The 27,422-nt window shown below is 43.8% G+C and overlaps 1 protein-coding gene across 1 annotated transcript in view; it reads right to left on the bottom strand.

The window, feature by feature from the left end:
- Positions 1 to 18,733, bottom strand: part of HSD17B12 (hydroxysteroid 17-beta dehydrogenase 12) — a 158,958-nt gene extending 140,225 nt beyond the window's left edge. Inside the window, exon 1 of the mRNA XM_073348046.1 lies at positions 18,500 to 18,733. Coding sequence (XP_073204147.1) covers positions 18,500 to 18,665 — 166 coding nt within the window. The 5' untranslated portion in view covers positions 18,666 to 18,733. The remainder of the gene's footprint in view (positions 1 to 18,499) is intronic.
- Positions 18,734 to 27,422: the final 8,689 nt, after the last annotated feature.

The raw sequence follows: 27,422 nt of genomic DNA, 5'->3' as shown, positions 1-27,422 counted from the left end.
ATGAAAATGAGCTTGGCCCGATCCACCTTGAGCTTGATGATCTAAAGGATGATCAGGAGTGAGCAAAAGGCATACAGGAGAGCCGACTGCCAGCTGAGATGGAAAGCATCAGACAGGGAATCTAGGCCCACTCAAGAACAGAAGAGACATTTCCTGTTGTTTGCTACATGGGACAGGTCAATTGTCAGGATGCTCCTATCTGTAAAGGAGACCTGGAGAATATTTGTATTCAGGAACCACTTGTGACTCAGGGAAAAAATATCTGCTGAGATAGTCCATAGATCATTCTGAAACCCAGGAAAGTGAACAGCTATTGGAGTAATGGTCTCCTCAATGCAGAACTGCCACAGCCTGAAGTCAAGGCCAAGCAACTTGGAGTGTGCGCCACCTTGTTTATTCACATAATACAGCTCAGTGGTATTGTTAGGAAGTATATGAAGCACTGAATCTCTGATATGGTCTTGAAAAGCATGACATGCATTGAAGATGGCCCAAAGCTCTAGCACATCACTATGGAGTGAGCCCTCCTGCTTTGACCATAGCCCCTGCACTTACAGGCATGCCAGGTGTGCCGCCCCCCCCCCCGCAACCTATCTGGCAAGTGTCAATAACAACTGACCTGGTTGGCAAGGGCCAAAAAAAGGGAACATCTAGGCAAATGTTCTCTGGACACATCCACCACTGCAAGGAGCCCAGAACTAGGGGAGGAAGACAGACCAGTCAGTCTAGAGAATGAAGAGTAGGATGGTAAACTGGCCTGAGCCACATTTGAAGGGGGTGAAGGTGCTGCCTTGCAAACTGGAACATATGCGTGCAAGGAAGACACATAGCCCAAGAGTCTCGGACACATTCAAACTATTATGGAAGGCTAAGGCTGCAGATGGAGGCAAAGGTGGCAAATTGTCTGAAAGCGGTCGGCTGGCAGAAGTGCTTTCACCACCATAGAATCTAATAGCACTCCAATGAACAAGATTTTCTGAGTGAGCATCAAGGCTGACTTCCTGGTGTACAGGATGAGACCCAGACCATCGAGCAAATGCCATGGTGCTGTGGTGTCAATGTGAGCAAGAACTTCCTCTCTGGATCTGCCCCTTGTTAGGATATAGATATTCAGGCCTGTCTGCAAAGGCCTGTACTCTAAGAATTTAGGTGTATTCTTATCACTTGGCTAGTGATAGAGGTATAAAAGAAAGAATCAAAATCACTGTCTGCTGGTGTAAGGGCCTTCTCTTACTGTGACAGTCTGAGGCCCTGTTCTTAGGCTAGGGCCTTTGGCTAAGCAGCAGAGGCAGCCATAAGCTGGGAAGCGAACGGTCACATCCTCACATTCCAAACTAGTCACATTGAAATAAGGTGCTATTGGGCTGTTAGGCACTATCAGGACAGGATTGTTTTCCTATCACCTCCAGAGAAAGGGAAGTGCCTAGAAAATGTAAAAGGAAACTTAGTTTGATAGCATCCTGTCTGGCAAGAACTCACTTATCAATAGCTGGGATGTGAAATCCTCACTTCTGTATTGTTTTGTCATTATAGTTCCCACTTTGCTGTTGTTTGTCTGTATAATCTCTGTCTGGTTCTGTGATTGTTCCTGTCTGCTGTATAATTAATTTTGCTGGGTGTAAACTAATTGAGGTGGTGGGATATAATTGGTTACATAATCATGTTACAATATGTTAGGATTGGTTAGTTAAATTTCAGGAAAATGATTGGTTAAGGTATAGCTAAGCAGAACTCAAGTTTTACTATATAATCTGTAGTCAATGAGGAAGTGACGGGGTGTGGGTGGGGGTGGGCATGTGGGTGTGTGAGATGGGAACAGGGAATGGAGGTAAGAAAATTGGAATCATGTTTTGCTAAAGGGGGAAATGGGAACAGGGAATGGGAGTAAGGAAGTTGGAATCATGTTTGGCTAAGGGTAGGAATGGGAACAGGGACACAGGTGTAAGGCTCTGTGGTGTCAGAGCTGGGAAGGAGGATACTAAGGAAGGAAACTGGAATCATGCTTGCTGGAAGTTCACCCCAATAAACATCGAATTGTTTGCACCTTTGGACTTCGGGTATTGTTGCTCTCTGTTCATGTGAGAAGGACCAGGGAAGTAAGTGGGTGAAGGAATAAGCCCCCTAACACACCTCAGTAACCAATAGTCCAGATACGGGAAGATGTGAATTCCCTTCTTCCTGAGATATGCGGTTAACAATGACCATCATCAGGTAAAAAAGTTGGAGGCAGAAGAGAGGCCAAATGGAAGCATTCTGTACTGAAAGTGGCACTCCACCACAACAAATCAAGGGAACTTTCTGCAGCTCGGCAAAATTGGCACATGAAAGTAAGTGTCCAGAAGGTCCAGAGCAGCAAACCAGTTGTTCTCAGAAAACGGAGGAAGAATAATAATCAATAGAGTGACCATTCGGAAACTCATGTTCCTGATATATTTGTTGAGACCACGAAAGTCAAGGATGGGCTTCCCAAAGGGGGAAGATGAGGAGGCAGGACCAATGACCGGAATAGTGCTCTGGACCAATGAGACAAAAAACGGGCACTTGGAGGGCACTGGGGGAGGGTGTGTGGACTGGCCCTTGCCATCCCCTGCAATGATATACCCCACCACCACCAGCATTTCCAGCTCACCCCTCTCTTCCTGTCCCATTACACCATTAGCGCTTTGGAAGTTAGGTGTGGACAAAAAACGATGATAGACTCTGTGAACTTTAAGAAAAGCTGTTTTTCCCCCCCAAAAGATGTGGGTGAGGGAGGGTGTATCTCAGGAATTTCTTGCTCAAACGACTCCAAATTTGGCTCACTACTAACACTGCCAACACCCATCAGGCACAGGAAACTCCAAGGCAATCTGAAAAATCATTCATATTTTCGAGTGCTTAAAAAAAAAGTCAAATTTTAAGCCAAAAGTTCTTAACCTTAACTATAGCAGAGTACAGACACTGCATGCCCAGCTAGCACGGGTATAAACAGCAGCATAGATGGTGAGGCATGGCTTAGGCGAGTACAGTACAGCAGTAGCCTACATGCCTCAACCCTAGGGTACATACCCAACACAGCTCTGTATACCCAAGCAATGCCTCCCATGTCTACACTACTATTTTTAGTAGTGTAGTGTCCTACTGCCTCACCCCTACCAGAGAGCCTTTCCTGGTCCTCTCCCCACTGCAGAAACCTTTCACTGCCACGTGTCTACACACCACAGTAACAAGTGTGGACGCAGACTGCTTTCACTGTGGCATGTAGCTCCTGTACTCTACAAGCCACTTTAAGTCCAGATCAGGCACACATCACACAGGGCATGAAATTTTTCACAGCCCTGAGTAACATAGCTAGGTTAATCTAAATTACTGGGCATAATTTAACCCTTCATGTCTGAGATCAGTTCGACAGTGATTCTCAAACTATGGGGTGCAGAGCACTGACTGATCATGTGGTGCTGTCGGCTTACGCATAGCTGCTTCTCTAAGCATCCAGATTCTGTGAAGTACTTAGATGCCTGCAGTAGCCTCTATAGAGGATAAGGAACAAGCCAAGAAGCCTCTGATAAAGTTCTGAAGCAACTAGAGGAGTCTGTAGCTCCATATGAAGAGAGGCAAGAATTGTGAAGGAAAAACTGCCCGCACAGTTAGAGCAATTAGCTACCTTTGTGAGATACTTCACACAGAAGGGAGCAAGAGACCTGGTAGAAAATAGGTCCTGGGATAGGGAATAGTGGGGAAATGAATTGCTGGTCAGACACCAAGCCTAAAAAATTTCAACCTTCAAAGATGAATATCCTTTGGAAGGTTAGGTGACTGAAACCAGGAGGTTACCAGAGAAATGCATATGCACTCTTAACTACAGTTAAACAATCACTGTTATGTCTGCTATTAACAATGCTAGATTTGTATTAGTTTACTAGAATTGGAACTTGCTTTCTAAAAGGCAACTGTATACCAAACACAGGTATTCCTTACATGGGCAAAACTCAATTTTTAGTGATTGTTCTTCAAGTTTTTATACTTAAGGACGGCAGACCACTTATATTCTAGTATTCTTAAACTTCTAGTTCAGATAATTGAGATCTTGATGTGGTTCTACAGTTTTCAGAAGAATGTTAAAAGGATACAGCAGAATTCCATGTTCATAGTCAAAATTACATCCCTACAAAAACTTGTTTCTCTTACAAGGGAAGAGATGGCTTTTCAAGATGCCAGCTGGGCAAATTCACCGTGGGACCTAAAAGTCAAGTTGGGTTATTTTATTTGTACATTTTCACTGGTAACAAAAGTGATGGAATTGAAATGACAATTCTGTTGCCTTGTGAGTTAGGTTAGAGCTCTCTTCTACAGCGGTGTTGGTTCTGCAATATTAGTAAGAGTAAGAAGTAGGAAAAACTTTGTCCCTAAAGTAAAGAGAACAAGCTGTGCAGGCAGCTTTTCCTTCTCAATTCTTGTACATACAAAAGAGGTAGATCTGTGTAAGAAAGTGCCATTTTATTTGCTTACTTTTCAGCACAGATTTAAAATGCCTGCAATTTTCAAGTACAAGATAGTCTAATTCCTCTGTTAGTCAGGATTCTGTTTTCCCACAGAACATGTGTTGATTTTCAAACAGTGCAAGCAAAATGGAACTTGGTTTTAAGCAGGGGATATTGATGACCAGAGACCTGGTGGAATAGTAGTCATGACTGGGCTACAGGTATTGAAGGGTATGTGCTGTTTAGGAAAGACCGAAATAAAGGTAAAGGTGGTGGAGTAGCACTGTATATCAATGATGAGATAGAATGTAAAGAAATAAGAAGCGATGAAAGGGATATGACTGAGTCTGTCTGGGCAACAATTAAATTGGGGAAGATAACTATTAGAGCCTCCCCTGGGATAGTGCTTGGGGTGTGCTATAGACCGCCGGGATCTAATTTGGATATGGATAGAGCCCTTTTTAATGTTTTTAATAAAGTAAATACTAATGTAAACTGTGTGATCATGGGAGACTTTAACTTCCCAGATATAGACTGGAGGACGAGTGCTAGTAATAATAATAGGGCTCAGATTTTCCTAGATGCGATAGCTGATGGATTCCTTCAGCAAGTAGTTGCTGAACCGACTAGAGGGGATGCCATTTTAGATTTGGTCTTGGTGAGTAATGAGGACCTCATAGAGGAAATGGTTGTAGGGGATAATCTTGGCTCAAGTGATCATGAGCTAATTCAGTTCAAACTGAATGGAAGGATTAACAAAAATAAATCTGCAACTAGGGTTTTTGATTTCAAAAGGGCTGACTTTCAAAAATTAAGGAAATTAGTTAGGGAAGTGGATTGGACTGAAGAATTTATGGGTTTAAAGGTAGAGGAGGCCTGGGATTATTTTAAATTAAAGCTGCAGAAGCTATCGGAAGCCTGCATCCCAAGAAAGGGGAAAAAATTCATAGGCAGGAGTTGTAGACCAAGCTGGATGAGCAAGCATCTTAGAGAGGTAATTAAGAAAAAGCAGAAAGCATATAGGGAGAGGAAGAAGGGAGGGATCAGTAAGGAAAGCTACCTTATTGAGGTCAGAATATGTAGGGATAAAGTGAGACAGGCTAAAAGTCAAGTAGAGTTGGACCTTGCAAAGGGAATTAAAACCAATAGTAAAAGGTTCTATAGTCATATAAATAGGAAGAAAACAAAGAAAGAAGAAGTGGGACCGCTAAAAACTGAGGATGGAATGGAGGTCAAGGATAATCTAGGCATGGCCCAATATCTAAACAAATACTTTGCCTCAGTCTTTAATAAGACTAAAGAGGATCTTAGGGATAATGGTAGCATGATAAATGGGAATGAGGATATGGAGGTAGACATCACCATATCTGAGGTAGAAGCGAAACTCAAACAGCTTAATGGGACTAAATCGGGGGGCCCAGATAATCTTCATCCAAGAATATTAAAAGAATTGGCACAAGAAATTGCAAGCCCATTAGCAAGAATTTTTAATGAATCTGTAAACTCAGGGGTTGTACCATATGATTGGAGAATTGCTAACGTGGTTCCTATTTTTAAGAAAGGGAAAAAAAGTGATCCAAGTAATTATAGGCCTGTTAGTTTGACATCTGTAGTATGCAAGGTCTTGGAAAAAATTTTGAAGGAGAAGGTAGTTAAGGACATTGAAGTCAATGGTAAATGGGACAAAATACAACATGGTTTTACAAAAGGTAGATCGTGCCAAACCAACCTGATCTCCTTCTTTGAGAGAGTAACAGATTTTTTAGATAAAGGAAACGCAGTGGATCTAATTTACTTAGATTTTAGTAAGGCGTTTGATACTGTGCCACATGGGGAATTATTAGTTAAATTGGATAAGATGGGCATCAATAGGAAAATTAAAAGGTGGATAGGGAATTGGTTAAAGGGGAGACTACAACGGGTCCTACTGAAAGGTGAACTGTCAAGTTGGAGGGAGGTTACCAGTGGAGTTCCTCAAGGATCAGTTTTGGGACCAATCTTATTTAATCTTTTTATTACTGACCTGGGCACAAAAAGTGGGAGTGTGCTAATAAAGTTTGCAGATGATACAAAGCTGGGAGGTATTGCTAATTTAGAGAAGGACAGGGATACCCTACAGGAGGATCTGGATGACCTTGTAAACTGGAGTAATAGGAATAGGATGAAATTTAATAGTGAGAAGTGTAAGGTCATGCATTTAGGGATTAATAACAAGAATTTTAGTTATAAGCTAGGGACGCATCAACTAGAAGTAACGGAGGAGGAAAAGGACCTTGGAGTATTGGTTGATCATAGGATGACTATGAGCTGCCAATGTGATATGGCTGTGAAAAAAGCTAATGTCGTCTTGGGATGCATCAGGAGAGGTATTTCCAGTAGGGATAAGGAGGTTTTAGTACCGTTATATAAGGCACTGGTGAGACCTCACCTGGAATACTGTGTGCAGTTCTGGTCTCCCATGTTTAAGAAGGATGAATTCAAACTGGAACAGGTACAGAGAAGGGCTACTAGGATGATCCGAGGAATGGAAAACTTGTCTTATGAAAGGAGACTCAGGGAGCTTGGCTTGTTTAGCCTAACTAAAAGAAGGTTGAGGGGAGATATGATTGCTCTCTATAAATATATCAGAGGGATAAATACCAAAGAGGGAGAGGAATTATTTAAACTCAGTACCAATGTGGACACAAGAACAAATGGATATAAACTGGCCACTAGGAAATTTAGATTAGAAATTAGACGAAGGTTTCTAACCATCAGAGGAGTGAAGTTTTGGAATAGCCTTCCGAGGGAAGTAGTGGGGGCAAAAGATCTATCTTGCTTTAAGATTAAACTCGATAAGTTTATGGAGGAGATGGTATGATGGGATAACATGGTTTTGGTAATTAAATATTCATGGTAAATAGGCCTAATGGCCTGTGATGGGTTTTTAGATGGGGTAAGATCCAAGTTACCCGGGAAAGAATTTTCTGTAGTATCTGGCTGATGAATCTTGCCCATATGCTCAGGGTTTAGCTGATCGCCATATTTGGGGTCGGGAAGGAATTTTCCTCCAGGGCAGATTGGAAGGCCCTGGAGGTTTTTCGCCTTCCTCTGTAGCATGGGGCACGGGTCACTTGCTGGAGGATTCTCTGCTCCTTGAGGTCTTCAAACTACAATTTGGGGACTTCAATAGCACAGATATAGGTGTGAGGTCTTTTTTAGGAGTAGTGGGTGAAATTCTGTGGCCTGCATTGTGCAGGAGGTCAGACTAGATGATCATAATGGTCCCTTCTGACCTAAATATCTATGAATCTATCTATGAATCTATGAGCAACTAGTTTTAAAACACAATACAAATGACAAATAATAATAATAATAATAATAGGCCAAGCTTACAAGGGCACACAACACTCAACTTGAGGGCATTTCTGGATCTGTCATGTGATAACTTTTGAATACCACATCCAAGCAATTCCAATTTTCACAGAATATTCTTTGCCTCAGTGGTCTGAACTCCTACTGATTTGCAGGAAAATCAAATTCCAAAAGGCTAAAAATGGGGAACACCTGGAGCCCTACTATCTATTTAGCACCATCCCAGCTTCAAGCACCTCACAATTGTCTACAGATCAAACAATTAGTTGATGGCACCAATTAATGCCTTCAAACATAATACTACTGCTCATCCTTCCAATAGTTTAGCATGTTGACATACTGTATGACTATCCCCCAGACAAGTGATAATGAAGCATGCACACAGCCCTGGCATTGGGGGAGGAGGAAATGGCAGACCCTAACAGGAGAAATGGGAAACACAGCCCCTAGCTTCTGTGGACGAAGGGACTGGGGGCAGATGAAACCCCTGAAAGAGGGAGATTAGGGGACCCTGGTTTGGGGGAACAGGGGGCACCGAGAAGTAGGAATGCGGGCACACACAAAGTGCCAGCCATGGGAAGAGGAATGGAGGCACACAGAACCCCCAGGGCAGATTGGGGAAACTTGATGGAAGGGACAGAGCCCCTGCAGGGAAGAGACTGGGAGGATTGGCAGAGAATGCAAGGAGCCCCTGCAATAAGCTCAGGTTACAGAAGCTACGAAGTATGTGTTCCCCTAGAAACAAAGTTTGCCCTATGCATATTCTGTTACTGGCTTTAAACCTTGCACTGTCTACAGCTTTGTAGTTATTCCTGAAGTCAAACTCCAATGGCTGGTCTACACCTAAAAACTTAGGTCAACCTAGCTATATTGGTAGGTGAGAGAGAGAAACTTCTCACAGAATTTTCAGGTTTTTACATTCATCCTACGGATGTAAATATTGTTTAAAAAGTGAACTGCTTAAACGATTAAAAAATATTTCATTTAAACAGTTAACCGATTAAAGGGCCAGCACAGGGCTACTCTGGCTGGCGGGGCCACTCCGGCTGGTGCGGGGCCGGCCTACAGGTTAACTTTTAAGGCAGGTTAGTCTTACCAGTTAACGGATTAACATTTTACTTCCCTAATTCATCCCCCCTTATTAAATGAGCATCACTCTAAACATTCTTCCCATTTAAACTCTGCTTGCTTACTTTAATCAGCATAAGACCAGAACACTATTCAATGTGTACTCCTATTACGCATATGGTAACTATCTTACTATTGTACTTCTACTGCTGTTTTATCATTTCAGTTTAATTGACCCACAATACATTGTGTTCTGTTTTGGTTGTCCAGGCTATACTCCTAAGATACTGCTATATACAATTTTCTGCTGAAATATCTCAAATGAGAGGAGCAGATGTTTCTTAATGGTTTGAGCGGCAATATCTTATGCAACAATTGGAGCCTTTGTCTGTTTATTAGAGTTGGATCAATTTGTACCTAGTCTCTCGGGCCTGGTCTACACTACAAAGTTTTTTTTTCAGCACAGCTGCCAGTTTGGGTGTGAAAAACACACCCCTTAGCCAATACAGCTATGCCAGCAAAACCCCCAGTGTAGATGCAACTATGCCAACAAAAGCACTCTTCGATTGGCACAGCTAACGTTATTCAGGGAGGTGATGTAGCTATGCCAGTAGGAAAACCTCCTTCTGGCAGCATACTCCGTGTCTATGCTAGGGGGCTCTGCTGGTATAGCTACGCTAGCAAAGAATTTGTAATGTAGACAAGACCTCAGTGCTTTCACACTAATTTTGCTTTATTCTATGACTGCAGTTTTTTCGTAATTTTTTTTAAATAAAATTGTTTCACTTATTGAGAAAATGTCTGCAGCATTTGGGCCTGGTTCTTGGATATCTCCCTCTGAGAAAAGTAAATCAGGTTACAGTAGTTTAGCGATGGGGACATTTCAGATTTCCAAAGTTATCAGGTAGCCTAGGTTAGATTCATGATCTAGACTGCTGTCCAGTATAACCAACCTGAAATGTCAACTGCTACTATTGTCAACTGCTACCAAAATGAACTAGAAACTAGTTTAAAATCTAGAAAAGACATATGTCAATAAAGAATGACAGTCTTACACAATTTCCATTCTGTTGTAACTTCAGATTCATCACTTAGGCTGGAACTCAGGATCCAATCCTTATGAAGTATTTCGCTTCAATGCCATAAACAAAAAAAAAAATCATCCCCAAAGGAGAACAGGTAAAGGAATGAGCACAGAATGGGATATGATTAAAAGTTAGAGTCTCTTTCTTAAATCTGAGACTTTCAGCCCAAATTAGCAGATGAAATGGTTTGCTGATGTCGTCCTCTGCCTACAATACTTAGGCTTCCATCGATCATGCGAAGGCTGTTCTGGACAGCCTTTGAAGCTGTCTGACAGACAGCTGAGATTGACCTTGCCTCATAGCAGAAGGGGTCTGATTCCCACTTATAAGGAATACTCTACAGACAATGTAGGTTACTGGTTATTTAAACGACTCCAGTATTCCATAAGTTTTAACACTAAAAAGGTCTGGTACTCTAAAAAGTCAGTCCACCACTTCTTTTTGTTTGACTTGTGAGAACCACTGACCAGTTCCTTCCATTCACCAGCTCCATCAGTAAGTCTGCCTTTAGGCTGACCAGTTGACTTGAGGGTATTATGGGACATTTCCGGAGGCTGATCAGAGTGCATTAAAGCAACACCTCGTTTACACTGGCACCGCGGCACTCCAGTGAGGGTGCAGCAAACGTTATTCCACTCACCAAGGTGGAGTACCAGGAGCGCTGTAGCTGCGGAGTAGGAGCACTTTACGTGCCTTGCCAGTGTGGACGGGTAGTGAGCTAGTGCGCCTGGGGCTCCTTTATCGCGCTGTAACTCGCAAGTGTAGCCAAGCCCATATTTTCATAACACCCCTGTGAAATGAGGGGATATTACTATTCCAATTTCAGATGGGGAACTGAGACACAGAAATTAAGGTCAAAAGCATTCACTAATTTTGGGTGTCAAATTTGTCAGCTCTAGTATCTTATTTTTCAGACTACTTCGCAATACATGGCACTTGGTATATTAAAAGTGCAGATTCCATTGACTTCAGTTGCAGCTGCGAGTGCTCAGCACATCTGTAAATCAGACCCCAGGTGTCTCATCAGGCACCCAGAAAACGAGGAACACAATTAGTGACCACCTGTAAAAAATCTGATTTAAGCAACTTGACTAGCATCACATAGGAAATCTCTCGCAAAGGCAGAAATAAAATCCATTTCTCCAGGGCAACATTCAACTGTCTTAACCCAGAGACCCTCCTTTCTCTTGTTGCAATCCCTGGCCTTATTTACGACATACATTCTAACTTCTGCAAGAAATGAAGTGGGGGTGCTACAGACAGCAGCCTTCTTTTCTACACTACCTTGATCCAGCACAAGTGGAGGTCTATCTTGGGCACTGAATGAGGCAGGCTGATGTGGAAAAAATAGTATATGATCACAAAATTAAAGACTTTATCAATGCATATGCACCAGGGGACCAAATGAAGGTTGCACAGGTGAGATGACACACTCTGCCTGTAACTTTCACAGCTTTTTTTCAAAAGGTATGTAAATTAGCCAGATTTGAACAGTTTTTCATGGGGAAGGCAAAAGACAAATCCCTGACACAAAGGTCATGCCCCTGTCAAATTTCAAGTCCCTGGTCTAACGCATGGGGGAGTACTACAGCTTCTCAAAGAAACGACTGCCAGAATTTAATATAGGCAAAACATTTCTCCTGGGCCTCATTCTCCGTAACGGCTAAACTGTTCCTTTTTGGTTGAAACTTTCTAAAATAAGTCAGGCTGAGGTGACAGGTTTCAGTGGTAGCTGTGTTAGTCTGTATCAGCAAAAAAAAAAAAAAAAAAAAAAGAGTCCTTGTGGCACCTTAGGGACTAACAAATTTATTTGAGCATAAGCTTTCATGGGCTAGAACTCACTTCATCAGATGTATGAAGTAAAGGATACAGGAACAGGTATAAATACACAAAAGGATGTGGGTTGCTTTACCAAGTGTTAGGCAGGTCCAACGAGATAAATCAATTAACAGCAGGATACCAAGGGAGGAGAAATAACTTTTGAAGTGGTAAGGGAGTGGCCCATTACAGACTGTTGATAAGGAGCGAGTAACAGAAGGGAGAAATTAGTCTTGGGGAAATTAAGTTTAGGTTTTGTAATGACCCAACCAATCCCAGTCTTTATTCAGGCCTAATCTAATGGTATCTAGTTTGCAAATTAATTCCAGTTCTGCAGCTTCATGTTGGAGTCTATTTTGAAGTTTTTTTGTTGAAGAATTGCCACTTTGAGGCCTGTTATTGAGTGACTAGAGAGATTGACGTATTCTCTGACTGGTTTTTAAATGTTATGATTCGTGATGTCAGATTTGTGTCCATTTATTCTTTTGCATAAAGACTGTCCGCTTTGGCCAATGTACTAGAAAAATTTCAGCTTGAATGGCTAAATTGGCAAGGTTATAAATAGCTGAAGGAAGTGCCTAATAACGGGAAGTGTTGGGCAACCTTAATGTGCAGTGCTAGCATCCACACCTACAGTAGAACCTCAGAGTTACGGACATCTTGGGAAAGGAGGTTGTCCATAACTCTGAAATGTTCGTAATTCTGACCAAAGTACAGTTCAGGCTCCAGCAGCAGTTGGCTGGCAGCTTCCTTTCAGGCAGCTTCTTTCCCGGGATCTCCCTCCTGGGCAGCGGAGGGGTGTGTGAAAACAGTGTGTCCCCCTCCTGGCCGGGGTGGGAGGGTTGAAAGAGGCACAGACCCCTGTGCTTCCTCGCTGTCTGCCGCTCGGGCTGCCTTGGGCTGGCAGCGCCAGCGTCTTCACCTCCTAGCTCTAAGTGGCTGCCCCACGCATGGGGGTGGGGGACAGGCAGCTCAAATGTGCCTACCTTTAAGATGCAATACAGACACAGTACAGTATTTGCTTTTGTGTGTGTGTCCGCTGCTGCCTGATTGGTTACTTCCAGTTTCACATGGTGTCCAGTTGACTGGTCAGTCTATAACTCTGGTCTTCATATCTCTGAGGTTCTACTGTATATGACAGACTTCAACATTATAAGCAGAAATGTAACAATTCTCATTCACTAGTCATTACAATGGAGTATCTCTAAATATCTCAACTTTTAAAAACAGAGCATTTTAATTAGTTTTTAATGGGACAATATTTCGGGCTGTTTAAAGTGCAGAACTTTTTTCTGGTGTCTTCCCTTTATGGGATTTATGGGTGTTCGCATACAGCCACACTTTCACACTCACATGCTGAAAATAAAAAGAGACCAGTATGTGAGAATAAAGAGACGAGCTAATACAACAAAAAAACAAGATGGAAAAATGCAATACTTGAAATGACATGGAGAATTTGCAAACTCTTCAGCGCTCAATCTTCTGGTCAGTTATTATAGGGAAGGGATCAGGGATCAGTAAACAGGATCATCCAGGGATCTGTACTGGGACCAGCGCTATTGAACATATTCATAAATGATCTGGAAAAAGAGGTAAACAGTGAGATGGCAAAGTTTGCAGATGATACTAAATTACTCAAGATAGTTAAGTCCAAAGCAGACTGCAAAGAGCTACAAAGGAATCTCAGAAAAGCGATTTGGCAACTCAAAAGTGTTCCTATTCTTCTTGCAAACAAGGCAATTACTGTAATCTTTCCAATTTGTAAATGGGTTATAGTTCAATGGTCTTATCTTCTGAAATCAAAATCTTGATAAAAAAAGTTGCTCTAAAACTAATCAAGAGGAAATCCTTTTGAAATAGAAAACTTTAATTTTTATGTAAAGTCTGTACAGCCATACAAATTTTTCTCACTACAGTCTGCAGTTTTATTTCCACTCTACAAGATGCCTTGATACCCTTCTCCCGGGGTATAGTGAGATAAATAAAATTGGAAGTTAGGGTGTTAGACTAATATCCAAATTTTTCCTATCAGACTGTGAAATAAGTTTCCAAAGAAAGTATTACAAGTCCTATTGCTCGGAACACTTAAAAGGAGACTGAATAAGTGCAAGAAACTGCACCAAAGAGCTTAGAACAGTAGGGAAGTGAATAGTCTAAATGGTTTATTCTGATTTTTCCAGCTCTTCCTGGCTTTAGAAGAAAACAGAGGCTCTGAACTTGAACTCTGCTGAGTTACTGCTGAGAGAATTCTGCACCAAAAAATCAAAAATTCTGCACATTTGTCGATAAATAAATGTGGAGGCTCCAGTGTGGCAGTGGCAAGCACAGGTCTCTGGCTGCATGGAGGTAAGAGATCATCCTGCAGCCCCCGCCCCAGACTCAGAGTAAGGCTGCACCTGACCCTGACACAGCACAAGGGCGGGGCCTGCCCAGAAACAGCCCAGGGCCCAATGGGAGCTGCGGGAGCAGCGCTTGTGGGCACGGGCAGCACCCAGAGACCTGCTGCCTCCTCCCCTCCCCTCCCCAGGGGCCACAGAGACGTGCCAGCAGCCAGCCACTTTCGGGAGCAGTGGGGGGGAAAGCGCCTCCCAGCCAGAGCCTGCCCTTCGCACCCACTCCTACACCCCAACCTCCTGCCCCAGCCCCCTCCTGCACCCAAACTCCCTCCCAGAGCTTACACCCCTCACTCCTTCACCCCAACCCACTGCCCCAGGCTCAGCCAATGCACACCCCACAGTTGAGAATGTTACACTGATTTGTGACAATCCTTGAAGAATTTTGGATCTATAAACTGTAAGTTACACTAATAAAAAGTAAAACTCATGAAATGTTCAGTGGATTCTATGAGATTAGGTGCAGTGTGACCATATGACCCCAGCACCCAAACTCCCTCCCAGAGCTTGAACCCCTCACTCCTGCACCCCAAACTCCTGCCCCAGGCTCAGCCCGGAGCCCCCTCCCACACTCCAAACCCCTCGGCCCCAGCCCAGATCCTGCACCCTCTCCCGCATTCTACCTGTAACAATAGTAATTTAATTTCTCCAACTCCACCAAAAGTTAAAACGTAACTGCAATAAAATAATTCCTGTCATGATTAATCTATACTCTAATCATACCTAGTTCTGTGCAACTAGATTTCAAAGTTCACATGCATTACTTTTGGGGGGGGGGCAGGCGGGGGGGTTAATGTTTCCTAATCACTGTTTGTCACGGATTGAAAGTTGGCAGAAACACAATATTGCAACATATGTGCATCAAGATTGCAGTTTTACTGATGAGTCAATGCAACTAGAGGTGTCTCTACTAAACTTGTGAATCAGTTAAGAGTATATATTTTCACAACATGGTACTCAAACAAGACAAGTCCTGAACAAGAAATTTTGCTCAACTCAAATATTTTGCCTGTACTTCTTGAAAATAGTGTTTAGTAGTGTCCAGGAATACCACTTATTTTTTACAGTGTGTAGCATTTCATGGCTGTGATAAAGTATGGAAATTGTCAGCCTAAAAAGAGAAATTTTCAGGGTACATGAAAGTGAATTACAAAGAAATCCCAACATAACCTTAACCAGAGTTGTAACGTTAGTTTGAGAATTTGACTTGGAGTAGGGATTGTGAGCTCGATCTACGAAAAGGATATAGGTGTCTAACTGCCAGTGAGCACATGCACAGACACCTTAGTCTAAGCACCTAGCTCACGGCTTAGGAACTGCAAAAAGAATTTGTTTCCAATCCGTGTCACTTCCTTAGGTTTGACTCCTCTTATTTATCCATATTGCCCTATATTATTAGCATACAATTACAGCAATGTTATGATAATAGAAAGATTCAGAATCCAAACAAGTGAATTCGGTGTCACTATTGGCAGTTTGTATTTAAAGAAAAGCTACAAAGCTCAGCATAACAAAGATACGTACACAAAAGTATATAATGTCACTCACCTCCATCCTTCTAAAAAACTCAAACTTGTGAAAATATGATGGATATTGCAGGCACTGAAAGCAATTTGGTCCCGCACTTGATCAACATAAGTGGTGTGAGAAATAACGGTTCTCTTTTAAAGAGGATTTAAATCAATCATATTTTTCTTGCTGTTCAACATTTGGTCCAAATGTCCTTACTCATTGTAGACCTGATGCTTTCACTTAGAGCTTTAAATCCTCAAAACTCTGTTATAGCATGAATTATTCCTTACTAGCATTAATAATCATTAAGGGTGCATGTCTGTCACAGAGTGACTTTCCGTGACTTTTGCAATGGTGGGTGCTGGCTCAGGGGCTCCCTGACTGGGCAGCCCCTGGGCCAGCAGCAGCAGTTTGGGTGTGCGAGAGGAGGTTCAGGGCTGTGGGAGAGGGGTGGGGTGTGGGATGACACTTACCTCGGAGGGGGGAGGGTGGGGGGCTTCTCAGCTCCGACCAGCATGTTCCTGCAGCTCCTAGCTCCTAGACCAATGGGAGCTGCAAAGCCCATGTTTGTTGCTGGAGCAGCATGCAGAGCCCCCAAGATTACCCCTCCCCCTAGGACCTGCAGGGACATGCGGAGCCAGGTAGGGACATGTGACCCTCGCCAACCCTCTCCCCCACAGCGCCAGAGGGGGTCCCAGGCCGCCACCCACACCTCTTCCTCCAGCGCCAGTGAGGGTCCCAGGCCATGCACCATCACCTGCCCAGATCACCCCAGGGCCCCCCAGCCCAAGTTTTAGTTAGAGGTATATAGTAAAAGTCGTGAACAGGTCATGGGCCATGAATTTTTGGTTACTACCTGTGACCTGTCCATGACTTTTACTAAAAAAAACTGTGACTAAAACAGCCTTAATAATCATCAACTAAATGTAACCTTAGTAACTGTTTTACTTTAAGTATAAATCCTACTAAAACACTAATATTATAATGAAACAAAAATTGTCAGGCAAGGTGCAAATTGTGAACAAAATGGCAAAGAGAAATTACAAACAATAAACTGAAGTTAAATAGTGAAATGTTCCAACGGGTGCATGACAGGCACTTCATTCATTGGCTGTTTCGCAAAGACCCCACAGGTCACACTCATTAACTTTATTTTTTTCCTTAGAACATCCAAAATGCAGGGATTATCTGTTCAACAAATAGTGACAGGGATTGAGGGAGTTATCAAATCCACAGATCAAATTGGTCACAGCACCACAATCAGAACAAAAGCCCCCAGGCTCCCAATCTTGCATTTAGTCCACTAGACCACACTACCGTAATGTATTTATGACTGTCAAAACAGAGAATTATCAACAGAAAATGTTTATACTAAAGCCAGATCCCTCTTCCCTTTACACACTTTACTATTATTTTTTCCCCTTGGGACCTTCATTCTAGGTCCTTATCCCAAATTTGGGACTTGGCAGGCTCATGTGGCTGAGATATTGAGGCAGAATGGGTTGTGTTTCAGGGGGCTGAGATTATCCCTGAAGCACGTTCAAGATTCGACTACACATAAGCCTGTATCTAAGACTGATTTTCCACTGTTTTCTTTAAACTATTTTAACACATAGTGTGTCTGGGGTGCAGGGAAGGTTAAGCTATACTTAGGGCCTTACCAAATTCACAGCCATGAAAAACACATCATAGACCATGAAATCTGGTCTCCCCCGATAAAAATCTGATCTTGTGTGTTTTTTTACCCTATACTATACAGATTTCAAGGAGGACACCAGTGTTTCTCAAACTGGGGGTCCTGACAAAAAAGGGAGTTGCAGGGGATCATAAGGTTGTTTTAGGGAGGTTGCGGTATTGCCACCCTTATGCTGCACTGCCTTCAGAGCTGGACAGACGGAGAGTGACGGCTGGTGGCCAGTGAGCAGCAGTGGGTGGCCAGGCGTCCAGCTCTGAAGGCAGCGCCCCGCCAGCAGCAGCGCAGAAGTAAGGGTGGCAATACCATACCATGCCACCCTTTTCTTCTGCGCTGGTGCTGGCTCCACCTTCAGAGCTGGGCTCCCAGCCAGCAGCTGCCACTCTCCAGCTGCCCAGCTCTGAAGGCAGCCCCACCGTCAGCAGCACAGCAGAAGTAATGGTAGCAGTACCGCAACCCATCCCTAAAATAACCTTGCAAGCCCCACCCTCTACAACTCTTTTTTGGTTGGGACCCCTACTGTTACAGATTTTAATAGCTGAAATCATGACATTTATGATTTTTAAAATCCTATGACCATGAAATTGAACAGAATGTACTGTGAATTAGGTACGGCCCTAGCTATATTACAGCTTTCATGTAGTTTTGGATGCACCCAAGCAGTTCACTGGTGAGAAGTTTTGCTGGATCACCCTAATCTGGATTTGCCCTGTCCCCCACTTGACACATTCCCACAGCAGCAGCTCCCTGCTACCAGCAGGGAAACACGCATCCCCCGCGGCTGCGTGGAGACAGATCAGGAGCACGCCAAGAAACAGGGGAGGCCAGGCAGGCCCGCCCCGTGCGGGGCAAAGGTGGCGACCAGGAGTAGGTCTCCGGTCCCACCCCACCCACTCCGCGCAGGGACTCAGCGCAGGTCGCCCCCCACCCCGGATAGGGAGGGTTTGGGATAGGGAGGCTGCCTGGGGCAGTGCCAGCCGCATGGGGTCCCAGCGCGGAGGGCCCCACTGAAGGGAACGGGGAAACCTCAAGGGACCCCCCGGGGAAGCCCCTCGCTGAAGAGGAGCCCCGGGCCGCTCCGGGGCAGGGTGGGCAGCCCCGAAGAAGCGGACTCACCTGCCCAGGCGCCCAGCCCCGGGCCCACCACCAACGGGCTGCCCAGCACCCAGACGCGGAGCCCGGCCAGCAGGCGGTAGGTGGCCCGCACGACGAAGTACACTACGCTCAGCACCCCGACCCAGTAGAAGAGCCCGCCATTGGGGAGACTTCCTAGGACCTCCATGCTCCGGGGGCGGAGGACAAAAGCAGACTAAACCCTGCGGGCCGGCGCTGACCCACACCCGTAATACAGCCCGCCCACCACTACTTCGCCATTGGCTAAGATGCCTCTCACTCAAAAATATGCTCCTCTTCCATTGGGCAGCGCTTCTCCACCCCGCCCCCAATTCTACAGACCACGCCAACTGTCTTCTCATTGGAAGATAGGGATGCTCATCAAACGCTCCCATTCATCTGTCTCCTGCACGCCACGTGGTCGACTTTACGTTCCTACAGCCTTTGGCAGAGGCACTTGTCAGTCACACAGAGCGTTCTGTGGCCGTTGGTGCCGTCGGGGCGGGTAGTTTGAACTAAGGTGCAAGGTCTCTGCCAGCTAAGCCTCTGGAGTCCCACGCAGGGGAGAAAGAATCCCCAGACTGGGCCCAGCTAGGGGGACAAACGGGCACTGCCGGGGGACCTCTTCCAAGCCCTGAAGGCAGGAGATCCCAGCAGCTCACCAATACCTGTAAAGTGCAGCTTGCAGTTGCTGATTTGCAGCAATGTACTTAACACCAATATTGTCATACAGCTGCATAACTGTGTATGCCTTTACCAGTGTTTAGGTAATAGACCTCATTACAAGTAGGGGCCTTCCTACTCTTGCTTTTGGACTGTAACCAAAGCTCAGAAAAGTGAGACAGGAATCCAGCTGTGCAGTAGGGCAGGTGCCTAAGCTGCTAAAATCTACAAGGCAGAATGTTTGACTCATATCATGGCACAAGACCACATATAGACTAGAAATCAGATATCTGTGCTATGTCACAGTATGTGAGGCTTTTCTAAAATAAGGGACACAAATGTTCTATTTTCAATAGGACGCAGGACCACATCAGGGACATTTTGCTTCCCTTGGAAATGTGCAAAGCCACCAGATCCTCATCCTCTAAATGAATGAATAATATTAGGAGCTTTCTATGACACTTATGGAAAAAAATAAGAGCACCTAGAAATGGCAGAATAAGAAAACTTTATTTCAGCTAGGACCTATTGCAAAGATTTTCAGCAAGATCTCTTCTTGATGTGAAAGGTAAGTATATTGTTGCAGGTTTCAGAGTAGCAGCCATGTTAGTCTGTATTTGCAAAAAGAAAAGGAGTACTTATGGCACAATAATCATAATGAAGGCCAGAGTTTGTAAAGCAGTTTGAGCATCTTTGGAAAGAATGGTTCTGTAACAGGGTGCTTGGAGGGCCAGGCAGCCTAGTGGCTGGCATGCCTGACTTTCAGCCCCTTGTTTCCCTGGACGCTTAGTTTTTCAAGTGGTGGGGGTAAGAGGACCCAGGTCCTCCCATTCCACTGGAGGGGGCACTCCAAGCACAGAGTCTAAATCCACTGTCCTGGACTACTTCCTACCAGCATCCCTTCAGTTTGGAGCATGGCCCCTATTGTCCAATTTGCTGGGGTGGCTTGCCTCTCATGGATCTTGGGCAGTGCCCAGCCATGGTCCCAGGCTCCTTTGGGCAGGGTAGTCATAACTTTGGGCCCCACTAATCAACGGTTCAGCGGCGGGTGGGATGTGCTGGGAGGAGGGGGCGAAGTGGGATGGGAAGAGACAGAGTCGGGGCAGGGGTGGAAAAAGGCAGGGTGATGGTGGTGCCTTGGGGGAAAGGGCAGAGTGGGGGCAGGGCCTCAGGGTGGAGCAGGTGTGGAGCTGACTGAAGAAAGTCACGGACTGAAGAAAGTCACCACCTGTGCCCACACTGTCTCTGGTCTGCAGTCACCCAGTTACCAGAGACTCCTAGGTCTCCTCCACAGTCTCCCTTGGCTGGGAGACAGAACATGATGTCTTGGCTGGCAGGCTACCTTTCAGATAGGGCAGTAGTTAGCTCCTGTCCGTTCACCAGTCAGCCTGAACTGGGCCAGGCTCTCTTCTTTTCTCTCCCCTCCAGGCCTGGCATTGACTCCGGGTATCATGGGGTGGGGCTAGCTGGGCCCAAAGGCTCTTCTTAACCCCTGCCGTGCTGATGGGCACTTTCTCCATTTCATCACAGGTTCAAAAAGTTAAAATATATTATTATTAGTGTATGACTGTCCAGAATAACAGTAGTTCAGGCACGTGTCTGTAAGCCGTATATACCATAATGTAGTTTCTGTATCACAGAGTTATTTCTCATGTGTTATGCTCCCTGATGCATCAGATTCGATCTTCCCATCATTCTGAGTTGTGTGCTCCAAACATTTTTAACAGGGCCGGCTCTAGGTTTTTTGCCGCCTCAAGCAAAAAATTTGTCACCCCAAGCTCTGAGAGCGCAGCTGCCCAAGCAAAAAAAAAAAGAAAAAAAGGAGGGCCAGAATGCCACCCCCGGAATTGTGCCACCCCAAGCATGTGCTTGCTTTGCTGGTGCCTAGAGCCGGCCCTGATTTTTAATGTAGTTTTTCGTAAAACAGATGACGTTCCCCCACTTGTGTAGGTCACGATAACAAGAGTCTGTTATTAGGGAGCTGCTTTGCTTTTAGTCATACTGCTTGATATTGACTTCTTTTCCTTGTTTACACTGCTTCAATCAGAGCTGGCCCTATGTACAGTGAAGCAGGCCACAGGTTGAGGCCCTTCACTTCATGCAAGCTCTGCCACGCACAGGCTGGCCCTATGTCCCACAGCAGGATTGTACAAGGATGAGACAGATCTCTGTGAGACACCCCTTTTCTCTAGTACAGCAATGAGGCCAGAAGAAGAATCAACACAAGCCCTGGTTTCCCTGATTCCAGCAACCTGTGCCCCACTCAAGCCTCTTCCCTCCTTTCCCCATCCCACCCCTCTCTAAACCCCAAGCTTCAACTTGCCTTCTTCCACTTTGGTTTTCTTCACTCTTACCCTTATTGTTCTTTATTGGCCGAGTTTGAGTATGGAAATGATTATTCTGAGTTGACTTCCCTTCTAAGTCGTCACTGGAACACTGTATTGTGTCAATTATTATTGCTCTGGTTTCACTGTTGGAAGTGCTCTTGTGCAATTTCATAATAACCTTAGCATGTCTGGTAACCTGGGCCATGTTTCCATGTATCTTATGCTGTATCCTTAATCTGTTGAACTCATCTACCACAAATCTTTTGTGCTTAAGGCTCTTCCACATATCTTTTAGATCATACCCCCTTTAACCTCACCATTCTACTCCTGAGCATGGCCATGTATAGTCACTGGAAAATCTTTGTGCATGCTGCAAATTCTATTGATTTAGCTACCTATATGACCCCGTCACTATAATATCTGAGCGCCTCTCAATTATTAATAGATTGTCTCTTCATAACAACCCTGTGATGTAGTAAATTATAATCCTCATTTTACAAATGGATAACTGAGACAAAAACTGGATTAAGTGACTTGTCTATAATCACATAGGAAGTCTGTGCCTGAACAAGGAGTTGAACCCAGGTCCCTTGAGTCCCAGGGCAGATTTCCATTCAGTAAAACATCATTAATATTCTAATTTTACAGCAGATTTATTTAAATTGGAAAATAGAGACTGCTACTGAATAATACAGTAGCCCAATATTGTAATATAGTAGTCCAGGGTTGTTTATTCTGATATTAAATTCAGTCTATATTATGCTGTTCCCCCACTTTCAGTTTTCAATATATCATAGATTTTGTATTGACATTACATTGCATAATACCATAGTGCAAGTTGTCAGAGATGAAGCTGGACATTGAGGCCTGATCTACACTACAGGGTTAGGTCAATGTAAGCTGCCTTGCATTGACCTTGCTGTGGAAGTGTCTTTGCTTAAATTTGGCTCTGGCCAACACAAGTGTCTCCCTACGCTGATTTAGTAACACCACCTCCCAGAGCAGTGTAGAGTCATGGTTGATGTAATTAGGTCAATGCAGTGTCAGTGTAGACGCTGCATTGATTACATCAACTGCTACTGACTTTCAGGAGCTATCCCACAATGCCCTATACTGACAATACAATCGATAAAAGTGCTCCTGACGAGAACGTGCACTGCCGACACAAGGAGCCGTGTGCACACACACAAGCAATTTAGTAACTCTAATGATTGTATGCTGACGTAAATTAAGTTGACATAATATTGTAATCTAGACATGGCCTAAGTATGTTGGAAGAGGAAAGTTGTGGGGTTTGGCACCTGGGGAGGCATAGGAAGCAGTCCGGAATTTTTAGTAAAAAATGAGCAGGATGTTTCTACTAAAACGGTCAGCAGAGAAATAGTCAACAATGTTGATGTTTAAATTGTCATGTTCTAGCATATCAAGCCACTGAGATAAATGGGCAGATTGCACCTCTCTTAGTTATTGTTTTGGCTGGCTGAAGGTCCAGGAAGAAATCACTGATTTATATTCCATTCATATTTTCGTGACCATCTTTACAACCATAAGGACTAGAAAAGTTTAGATTCTGGAGCACTGTTCTGTGTGGGAGGTAGATTCTGCAGCTAATTCTGTGGCCTCAAATTGTTATGCAGTCAAAACTACACAGGATCGTTTCAGGGGACAAGACAAGATGTCACGTTTATTATAACACAATTTCATTTATGACCAATAACTAATATCTAATACCTATGTACACACACACACACATCAAATGTTCTGCAGCTGCTAGATAGGTACCAGTCCTGAATGTAGCTTGAGTTCGTGGCTTGGGTTCATAGCTTGTGGTGGCTAACTGGCCAGGAATGCCAGGCACAAGGAAGAGCTGGGTCTCTGTTGGGCATGCACCGATGCCCTTCCATGTTGGCAGCAGAATATTACCCTCCAAAGTCTTCCATCTCACTCATCCTTTTTTGTAGGCTTTAGTTTGAATCCAGAGTCTATAGGTCTTGCTGTGTCATGCTGCCTCTGGGTTTGGTGTGATTGATCACCCGCCAATTGCAGACATGACTTTCAGCCTGGGACCTGGCTTTGACGTTTCTTCAATTGTACTTTTGTTCTTTTCTTTTGAGGGTGGACTCTTCTTGCTTTGTCAGGGCTGTTGTCTGCATCTTCAGCCGTTGGGTGTTTACACTTTATTTCATCAGGACAGGCTTGGGCTGGAGATTGATTCCATCATCCATTCATACCTCATTCACACATCTAAACTAAACTAGTAAGATTACAGCAGGGTTTTGCAAAAATGAAGGTTGCAGCAAGCTTTTACAAAATGGAGTGAGCATTTTAAAATGGCATTTGGGACAAGTTAAAATGGAGTTTGAGTTACAATATGGACAAGTATAAGGAATGGCAAACAGTGAACAGAAGTTACAATATAGACAAGTATAATGAATGACAAACAGTGAGCAGAAGTTACACTGTTGAAATAGTGTAAATTTCAGCATTTAAGCAGCAATTTGATTGAAAGTGAAAATCAATTAGCCAGTTATTGGGGTAACTGATTTTATGAATGAATATTGTTTCATTTATAAAACTTTGCTTATGAAGTTATATTCATAAAGTGAACAATTAAAAACAATTTCATTGATCAGTTATACAAAATTCACAGATCCCAGTCAGGTGCAAGCCCCTGTGGTCCTGTGTTGCTAACACAGTAGCAGAAAAGGATGTAATTTTACCATAATCCACGCTCATGTAACATAGAATCATTCTGCCAACTGGGGCCAGTACAGCCTCCACAGCACTTCCAGAGCTGAGAGTGAGAAACTGGGATTAGAAATCAAAACTTGCTCTTCAGTGTGGCAGCACAGACAAAGCTGGGCCATAGGGCCAATTTGACAGCCTTTTGTTTAGCGTGGATTTTGTACTGGTTTCTCTGCTAGTTTTGTTCTAGTTCTAGTTCTGGATTATCTCAATATTTTTCCTAGTTCCTGTCTGCATTTTTATGCCCTCAATAGGGTAACAACTAGGGATGAGTAAACTGGTTCTAACAGGAATTGATCCACACCTTCACCCAAAAATCATGTCACCCATTTTAGAATCATAGAATCATAGAATATCAGGGTTGGAAGGGACCTCAGGAGGTCATCTAGTCCAACCCCCTGCTCAAAGCAGGACCAATCCCCAACTAAATCATCCCAGCCAGGGCTTTGTCAAGCCTGACCTTAAAAACTTCTAAGGAAGGAGATTCTACCACCTCCCTAGGTAACGCATTCCAGTGTTTCACCACCCTCCTAGTGAAAAAGTTTTTCCTACTATCCAACCTAAACCTCCCCCACTGCAACTTCAGACCATTACTCCTTGTTCTGTCATCTGCTACCACTGAGAACAGTCTAGAGCCATCCTCTTTGGAACCCCCTTTCAGGTAGTTGAAAGCAGCTATCAAATCCCCCCTCATTCTTCTCTTCCGCAGACTAAACAATCCCAGTTCCCTCAGCCTCTCCTCATAAGTCATGTGTTCCAGGCCCCTAATCATTTTTATTGCCCGCCGCTGGGCTCTTTCCAGTTTTTCCACATCCTTCTTGTAGTGTGGGGCCCAAAACTGGACACAGTACTCCAGATGAGGCCTCACCAATGTCGGATAGAGGAAAACGATCACGTCCATTTTCATCTTTTAAAGAGTGAATCACTGTATAATGGAAAGATTTTATGAGTGGGGTTTAATTTTTTTCATAAATAAAACTGAAAGCAATCTCTTAGATTATTTTATAATCCTAACCCATGCTTTGAGCAAGATGGGCCTCTGCTCTACCATCCCAATAACTTCCTTGTCTTTACCTAGAACAAGTCTAATGACACCTGCTGATGTGAAATTACAAACAGCACACACAAGGCTGTAGAAACATTGAACCTGCATACAAGACCAGCCCACAGGCAAGAGTTATAAATTTGTCAGCAGGGAAACCAGAACATAGGGGAAATTGTGTAAAATGTGTAGCAGGCTGATTATCCACAGAAAAGTCAATGCACTACTTTTGCAATACTACAGCACGGGGGTGGGATGGAATGCTTTCCCAGTCCTACCACTGATCAGTTTATGCCTGAAACATGAGAAAGTATGACTGTCATAACTTTTGTACTAGTTAGTGTAAATACAACTGTGGCAGTGTACTCAAACAATCCCAAATTATCCTACATAATACACACCTTGAATACTGGCTGTGCATTGAGCATCTCAGTGGAGATAGAAGAATACAGAGAGCATCTTTTCCCTGGGTCACAGATAAATTGTGTGGCTTCAATGCAGCCATTATTGCAAACTTGAGGCTGTATTACCCCATGCTCTAATGCACAACCTCCTCAATGGAAAGAAAATGAGGATCCATGTGGCAGGGGATCCTATAGCTCTGACTTCTCCCTCTTTCTAAGGTGCCACAAGTACTCCTTTCCCTTTCACATTGGTACACAGAGTGCTAGGAAACTACAACTCCCATGAGGCATCAAAGTGGCTCAGCCATAGGGTGAGACCATGGTGCTTCATGGGAGATGGAGTCTGGCTGCAGAACAGAGCCCAGAAGAGACAACAGAGGGAGGAGGGACCTCCTATAAAATACAGCAGTGGCTCAAGGGATGGAGAGATTAATGTTGATTCAAAATCAAATGTTTCAGTTTGGATCAAACCAAAGTGTAACATTCTTGGTTTCCTGATAGAAAATTCTGCCAAAATCTATCTTTTGCCCTGGAAAACTTTGATTTCAACATAATCCCATTTTCCTGCAAGAAAATATTTAACTTAAAAATTTTGACCAGCCCTAATATTGGGCCAAATCGTGTGATCCTCGTTCAGGCAAACCACTCACTGAAGTTAATACAGATTTGCCATTGACTTCAATAGGAGCGGGACCAAGTCCTCTCGAGGCAAGGCTTTTTGAGATCAATTTATTACTACTATTATTTATGGCTTGTAGTAATATTAATATATTGAACTAGTATTATTTTTTACTTCTCCCGCTCCCTTGCCCCACACATGGAAGGCATATCCAAATCTTGCCACTTCCTCTTTCTCAACAATCGCCAAGATCCACTCTTTTATTTCTATTCTCAAAGCAAAATCTCTCACCCAGGCTCTCATAGCCTGTTTTAACTACTGCAGTATCCTTCATTCTGGCTTCCCAGACACCATATATTGGTCCTGTTCAGTCCATGCAAAATACAGCAGCTACATTCATCTTCCTCGCCTGTCAATTTGATTATGTCACTCCCTTCTTTAAAACTCTTCTCTTGCTTCCCATCCACTATCAAATAAAATTTAGATTCTGGTCACCACATTCTAAGCTCTATATAACTCTGTCTCTCCCTACTTATCCAAGCTTGTCAAGCTCCATGTTGCGCCTATTCCCTCTGCTTTGCTAATGCTCCCAGCCTTGTCTGTTTATTTGTCAATCTCCTCCATGCCATCTTCCATGTACTCCCCAAGCCAGGTACAATCTCCCCGCGCTCACCTGCAAAGCCCCTATGTTCTCTGCACATAAGTCCCTTTTAAATATCCACTTATGCTGTGCTGCTTACAGTGAATCGGACTGACTTGCATACAAATTGTATTTTATTTTCTGTTGTTCCCATTCCATTTTCCCTAACCTTTGTCTTCTTGTTTGTCCTTAGATTGTGAGTTCCTTGGAGCAGGGACTGTCCTTGAATGTTTGGAAAGCATCTAACACATACTGGGTGCTACCATAAGTAAAAACTGAATAATATTACTGTAATGCCCTGTGACTCCATTCAAATCAGGGCCCTGTTGTGCTAGGCACTGTGCAAATACAGAGTTTGAGAGACAGTTCCTGATCCAAAGAACTTACTTAAGAAAAGATACAACATGTTGGTGCAACAAACAACTGGAGGGAAGGAGGTAATGAGGAGACAGGTTGAGTGGCTTTAGATGAAATATACATGGAAGA

The sequence above is a fragment of the Lepidochelys kempii genome, chromosome 6, assembly GCF_965140265.1.
Source record: "Lepidochelys kempii isolate rLepKem1 chromosome 6, rLepKem1.hap2, whole genome shotgun sequence".
NCBI classification, from domain to species: Eukaryota; Metazoa; Chordata; order Testudines; family Cheloniidae; genus Lepidochelys; species Lepidochelys kempii.
This window is presented reverse-complemented; position numbering and strand designations above follow the sequence as displayed.